Raw genomic sequence first — 5,901 nt, 5'->3', positions numbered from 1 at the left:
CCCGTCTCCCTCTGGGATTTCCCCCTTTCTCCTTCCCTCCCCCATCCTCCCCCGGCGGGGCTCCCCCCAGCCCCGTGACTCCCCGGGGCCGTCGGGGTTTTCCTCACTCGCCCACGTGGGGTTCCGTGGAAAGGTCGCGGCCTACGTCTGGCCCCTGGGTTACCTCCCCACCCGGTTTCCAGGCCGCGGGGTGCGGGGCAGAGGTGAGGAGGTGTTGCACCGGCTCCGCGAGCCCACCCCGCAGACTCGGCGCGGGAAGACTGAGGCTGGAGTTCGGGCTGGGCCGCGCTCCCAGTTTCCTGCCCCGGGCCAGGGGAGTCACCGCGCCTGCGAGTTCAGGGGAAAAGGAGGTGGCCGGCCAGGCCTCACAGTTTCGGTTTAGAGGCAAAATGCAGCAGCGTGCCAAGCCCAGCTGGGCCGGGAGCACGACTTCCTGGGGTATTTTTCTGCTTGTTGATTTTAGTTTGGGGAAAGAAAAAAAAAATTCTTTTTTTCTTTACAGTGGGAGGGAGAAGGCCTGGGTGGGGGGGTTGCTCTCTGGGGGATCCCCAAAGCTCTTCCTGCAACGCCCAAGCCCAGGGGCAGCTCTGAGCTCCAAGCCCGCCTCGCTGTGTGGTCGAGGTGGCCCCTTGACCTCTCTGGACCTGGGCTGCGGTGGCAGCCGGGCGGGCAGGGGCTGCAGCCAGCCCCCAGGGGTGCGTCTATATGTGCCCAGAGTTTGGGGTTGGCTCAGCGAGTAACAGCGGCGGCACGGCGGCCAGGTTTCGTAATAAACCGGTCTTTTAATTGCTCGGGGGCAGGAGGAGGGGAGAAGAAAAAAAAAAGAGGCAAAGATTTGTTGGACTTGGGTGGCGCCGGTTGCAGAGAGAAGAGGCACTGTTTTTGCAAGGAGCCTGGAGCAGCTAACTCGGACTTAAGTAACACTTCCTGGTGAGCCTGCAGGAGGGTGGCGTGGGCGGCGCCAGTGCTGTTGGAGCGCAGGGGAGGTGGAGGTCCTGGTCCCGCACTGAGGCCGGCGGTAAATACACAAGAACCCAGAAGCTTTAACAATTTATTACAAGGCCATCATAGTAGAAGTAAAAATATATGTATCTGTAAGCTTCCCATCTTTCTTTCACCGATTCAAGTAACAAGTGCAAGTAACAAAATAGATTGTCTATTTAGTTTGCAGACTGGGAGTTCGCCGGTAGAGAGCAACATAGCCCTGGCTCCCAAGTCCCAAAGTACTGTCCTGGCCAGGGTGCGGACCCTCGGCCCACCAAGGCCCGTTTGCACATGTCAGCTCTGGTCTCAAGGAGGGGGGCGGATACTATCAGTCCCACCCCACCCCTGAAGTGTGGAGTCTTGGCCCTCCTGTGGGGGGGGCACAGCTCCCCCACTCCAGCTTCTGCTCTGTTGCCAGGCCTGAGCTCCAGGGTCCCCTCTCTTGCTGGCCTGGGTCCCATCTTCTCCTCACACAGTGGACGCTGCTGGCGCTGCTCCAGCCCCGGCGCCCTGGGGTGGCCGCGCACTCCCTCTCCTGTCTTCAGCCTCCAACGATCCTGCCCCCGACGGTCTCATAGGTTGGGTTGTTTGGGGGGGTTCTGGGAGGGAGGGGGAATCAAATATTTATTTTATCGTGTTTTTTGGCAGCAACAGGTTCTGACGCCGGGCAGGGTCTCAGCGCTCCTGGAGGGGGATGTAGGGGACCCACTGGTTGTTCTCCCTGCTCTCTTCGCAGTAACTGGCAACCTCCACCAGGCCGTGGCTTTTCCAGGCGTCTGTGTGAGGGTTCTGTGGGAAGGCGAGGAGACGGGGTTCAGTGGGAGCCCCAGGAGTGGCTGGGGATCCCCCCTCTCCCAGGGCCCCTTTGGGGAAAGCAGGCTGGCTCAAAATAGCTCGCTGGGTGACTAAGGCCCCGAGACCCGGCCGGCTGCTCACGGGGACATGCCGAGCATGGCTGAGCGCTGAGCTGGTGCTGACCGGCCAGATCGACTTTGTTGACAAACACGGGCCCAGGTGCCGGGGTAGGGAGGGGGCGGGGCGGGGCCGAGGCCCAGCTCACCGTGACCAGGAGGCAGTGCAGGTCCCGGGCCTCGGTGGTGCCCTGGGTCTCGGCCGGCTCGCCCAGCAGCTGTGCCAGGCGCTGCATTCCTGACACCCGCACGATGTCAATGTCGTTGTCACAGCAAAAGGACTGGATGAGCGTGAAGTGGATCTGCAGAGCGATGTCGTCCTCCTCCTCCTCGTCAATAGCCAGGAGGCACAGGACCACGCTGTCAGGGTCCCTGAGGAGCCAGAGTGGGATGGTGGGTCAGCTGGGGACTGGGGAGGGGCCATCGTTACGGCGGGGAGTTTGCAAAAGCAAAGAGAAACCGCAGGTGCGCAAGGGATCGCGTCTGCATGCAGATAAATGGTGGGGGAGAAGACATTGGGTTCAAAGGATGGCGGGGTAAGGCAGGGGCATAGACGCAGTGACTGCCTGCAAATGATGCCGCACCGGGATACTGCAGCCTCCACCCCTCAAAAAAAATAAGGCAGAAAGACCCTCGACCCACAGTGGGGACACTTGGGGGTGTCCCAGCCCCATGCAAGAGAGGGATGCAGCAAAGAGCGTGCAGAGCGGAGATCCCCACTCGCGCTCAGCCCGGTGCCGGGGTCTCACTCACACATTCATCAGCTTGGCCGACTCGTACACCCCCACGGTGAGGCGGTCCTGGCGCTGCGCAGCCACCAGCAGCTCCTCCACCGCGGCGCTCACCGTCTGCATCCTGGGGCCAAGAGAGACGGGGGTCACGCTGGGCCGGCCACGGGGCGCTCCGGTCCCCGCCCGGCCCGGCCGACCTTAGGCGGCAGGGGCCCCGCTACTTACTTCTGCGCCGCGTTGTCGCACGCCACGAGCTCTTCCAGTGTCATGTTGCAGTTATAATCCACAGTGGAAAACAGCCCCACAACAGTTCCAAGGAAGAAAATGCAAAGTCCGAGGCCGGAGAGCCCAAAGCCTTCCTACGGAACCCAATCGTTCGTCAAGACCTTCGGAAGGCAGCGAAATCCTCCCCAAATAAGGCGGAAAAAAATTGCAAGTGCCTCAGCAAGGATAATCCAGGGAGCTGCAAAGAAAAGTCTGACGTCCTCGTCTTCAGCGACCCTAGCGCGCGGCTGCCGGCGCCGCCATTTATAGACTTGTACAAACAGGGGCGTGGCCCCGGTGGTTCATCCGCCCCTCCTATTGGAGAAAAAACAAAGGCGAGAGAAACCCGCGCTGCAGTTGGCCGGCGGCGGGGAGGGGGCGGGGCGCCGCGAGGAGGCGCCCCACGTGGGGGCGAGAGCCGGGAGGAGGGCGCGGGGCGGGGGGGAGGGAGCCGGGGGAGCTTGAGTGCCAGAAAAGAAAAAAAAAAGCAGAAGTTTTCTCCTGATTTCCCGGCAGCCGCACCGCGTTTCGGGGCGCGCGCGGGATTTCCAGCGCGCGAGGCGGCCCGGATTTTCGGGGGGGCCTGGAAACCCCGGAGAGTCCCCGGCCCGCGCCTTTCCAGGTTCTGCTGGGGTTTTGCACGGAGAGGGAGTACGGTTTGCAGCCTGATCCTTTCTAGGTGGTGGTGGCGGGAGTCTCCCCAGGCTTCAGGGACCCCAGACCCTGGGTGGCTTTACTTTCTGGGCCTCTGTGTCCCTATCTGTCCAATGGGAATGCAGCGCTGGCCTCTTTGGATTGCAGTGAGTCCTAAATAAAATGAGGGGTGCACGGTAAGCGTTTAACAAGAGGTGGTGGTCGCTGGAGGCCGCCTCGAGGTACCCAGAAACGGGGGCTGCAAAGCCTAGGGCCGGGACCGGTCGCCCCTCCCCACCCGCCGCGAGTTTCAGGGTGGGGCGCGCGTGGGAGGCGCAGGTGGCTCGGCCTCGTGGGCTCCGCGCCCCCTGCAGGCGCCTCGCGTTGCAAGGTTCTGACCGCACGTCCGCCTCGCACCTGACCGTGGGGGGAAATCGAGGCCCGGGAGAAGCTAGGGGAACCGGTTCCTGCGTGCGTCGCGCGCTGCCACCTGGGCGCGCTTGCAATGGTGGTCGCCGCCTTTATTTCCTCCCTCCGGAGCGGGCGCTGAACGCACCTAGCGCCCACTGGGCACCAGGCTCCCCGTTATCACGGTTCATTTAACCCCCAAGGATGCGGGAAGCAGGAGCTACTCTCATCTGCAGGATGCAAAAGGGGAAACTGAGGCTTGGTGAGGCCTCCACTCTCTCAAGCCCCCGGTTGTTTCGTGCTGGAGCCACACGTGTGCGCCAGCCACGGCCGCACGCTGGGACGGCCGCCAGCCTCGCCATCTCCCCTGGTAAGCAGTTCACGAGCCAGGCGGGCAGGCCCGCGTGGGACTGACTACCACGGCCGAACGGGGGCTCCCGATGACTCACAGCTGCGCCCCCTCCCCCGCCAGCCTGGGGTCTGGCCTCCGCCCCGCGGCTCAGTTCCTCCAGCTCCCGGGCTCGCTGTCCCGCTGACGCATCGCGCCGCCTCCGCGCCGCCCACCTTGGGGGCGCGAAATGTCCCGGGGGCTGCGGGGTGCAGCGGCGCCACCTGGTGGCCGCGCGAGGTCCCTGCGCCCGCAGCGCCGGAAGGGACAGACCGGCGGGGGCGGGGTGAGGAGGAGGAGGCCTGAGACTGGGGTGGCAATTGCAATATTTTAAATACGCAATATTTTATATGTGAAACATGTATTTAATAACTTTATAGTTGCAATATTTTTTAAAAATCAACTAAACTACTGCCCAGGGGCGCCTGCTTTTGTTTTTTTAATTTGGTTGTGCTGGGTCTTAGTTGCAGCTCAAGGGCTACTTAGTTGCAGCTCCAGGGCTCCCTAGTTGCCGCACGTGGTCTCCCCAGTTGGCTGCATGCGAACTCTTAGCTGCAGCATGCACGTGGGATCCAGTTCCCTGACCAGGGATTGAATCCGGGCCCCCTGCATTGAGAGCGTGGAGACCCAGCCACTGTGCCACCAGGGAAGTCCCCTGGTTTTTTTTTTTAATGGTAAAATATTCATGATTTCGATCACTTGTAAGTATACCGGTCAGTGGAATTAAATACATTCACGATGCTGGGTGACAGTCATCGTGATCCTGACCCAAACCTTTTCTAGCATCCCCAGAGTAAACTCTTGGGAATTAGACATGAATTGCCCCCAACTCCTGACACCCACCATTCTACTTTCTGTCTCTATAAATTTGATCCTTTAGAGACCTCCTGTAAACGAAATCATACTGTATTCATCCTTTGGCGTGTTATTTTACTGAACATAATGTCCTCAAGGTTCATCCATGTTGTTCATCCATGTGTGTGTCTGCATTGCCTTCTTTCTCAGGCTGAATAATATTAGACTGTAGGGAGGGGCCACATTTAGTTTATCCATTCATCCGTTGATGGACACATGGGTTGTTTCCACCATTTGGCTGTTGTGGACACCGTTTTTGTCAACAAAGTTTTATTGGAGCGAAGGGCAGGGTGTAGGGTGGTGGGAGTGAGGTATTCACCTCTGACACACATTTTAAGGGAATGCCACAAACTCAGTCATCAAGATAAACAGTATTATAGGGACTTCCCTGGTGGTCCAGTGGTTAGGGCTCTGAGTTTCCACTGCAGGGGGCACGGGTTTGATCCCTGGTCGGGGAACTAAGATACCACAAGCTGCATGGTGTGGCCAAAAAAATAAAAAGATATTTTTTATTTTAAAAATTTATGCCAGGGGGCTTCCCTGGTGGCACAGTGGTTGAGAGTCTGCCTGCCGATGCAGGGGACACGGGTTCGTGCCCCGGTCCGGGAAGATCCCACATGCCTCAAAGTGGCTGAGCCTGCGCGTCTGGAGCCTGTGCTCCGCAACGGGAGAGGCCACAACAGTGAGAGGCCCGCGTACAGCAAAAAAAAAAAAAAAAAAAAAAAAA

The 5,901-nt window shown here is 59.8% G+C and overlaps 1 protein-coding gene across 1 annotated transcript; it reads right to left on the bottom strand.

The window, feature by feature from the left end:
- Nucleotides 1–1,037: 1,037 nt before the first annotated feature.
- On the bottom strand, nucleotides 1,038–3,116 carry GADD45B (growth arrest and DNA damage inducible beta). Its single transcript, XM_024740147.1, has 4 exons — nucleotides 2,852–3,116; nucleotides 2,649–2,750; nucleotides 2,045–2,267; nucleotides 1,038–1,773 (listed from the first exon to the last, which is right to left on the bottom strand). The coding sequence occupies exons 1-4, from the start codon at nucleotides 2,893–2,895 to the stop codon at nucleotides 1,660–1,662; spliced, it is 483 nt and encodes a 160-aa protein (XP_024595915.1). The 5' UTR covers nucleotides 2,896–3,116; the 3' UTR covers nucleotides 1,038–1,659.
- Between the last annotated feature and the right edge of the window lie 2,785 nt (nucleotides 3,117–5,901).

The sequence above is a fragment of the Neophocaena asiaeorientalis genome, unplaced genomic scaffold (assembly GCF_003031525.2).
Source record: "Neophocaena asiaeorientalis asiaeorientalis breed wild unplaced genomic scaffold, Neophocaena_asiaeorientalis_V1.1 scaffold469, whole genome shotgun sequence".
Lineage (NCBI taxonomy): Eukaryota > Metazoa > Chordata > Mammalia > Artiodactyla > Phocoenidae > Neophocaena > Neophocaena asiaeorientalis.
This window is presented reverse-complemented; position numbering and strand designations above follow the sequence as displayed.

Excerpts from the sequence above, each read along its gene's own strand:
- GADD45B (XM_024740147.1), bottom strand. The coding sequence starts at position 2,895 with ATGACACTGGAAGAGCTCGTGGCGTGCGACAACGCGGCGCAGAA. Across the intron at positions 2,268-2,648 it reads TCGGCCAAGCTGATGAATGT|GGACCCTGACAGCGTGGTCC; the intron begins GTGAGTGAGACC and ends CTGGCTCCTCAG. Across the intron at positions 1,774-2,044 it reads TGCACTGCCTCCTGGTCACG|AACCCTCACACAGACGCCTG; the intron begins GTGAGCTGGGCC and ends GCCTTCCCACAG.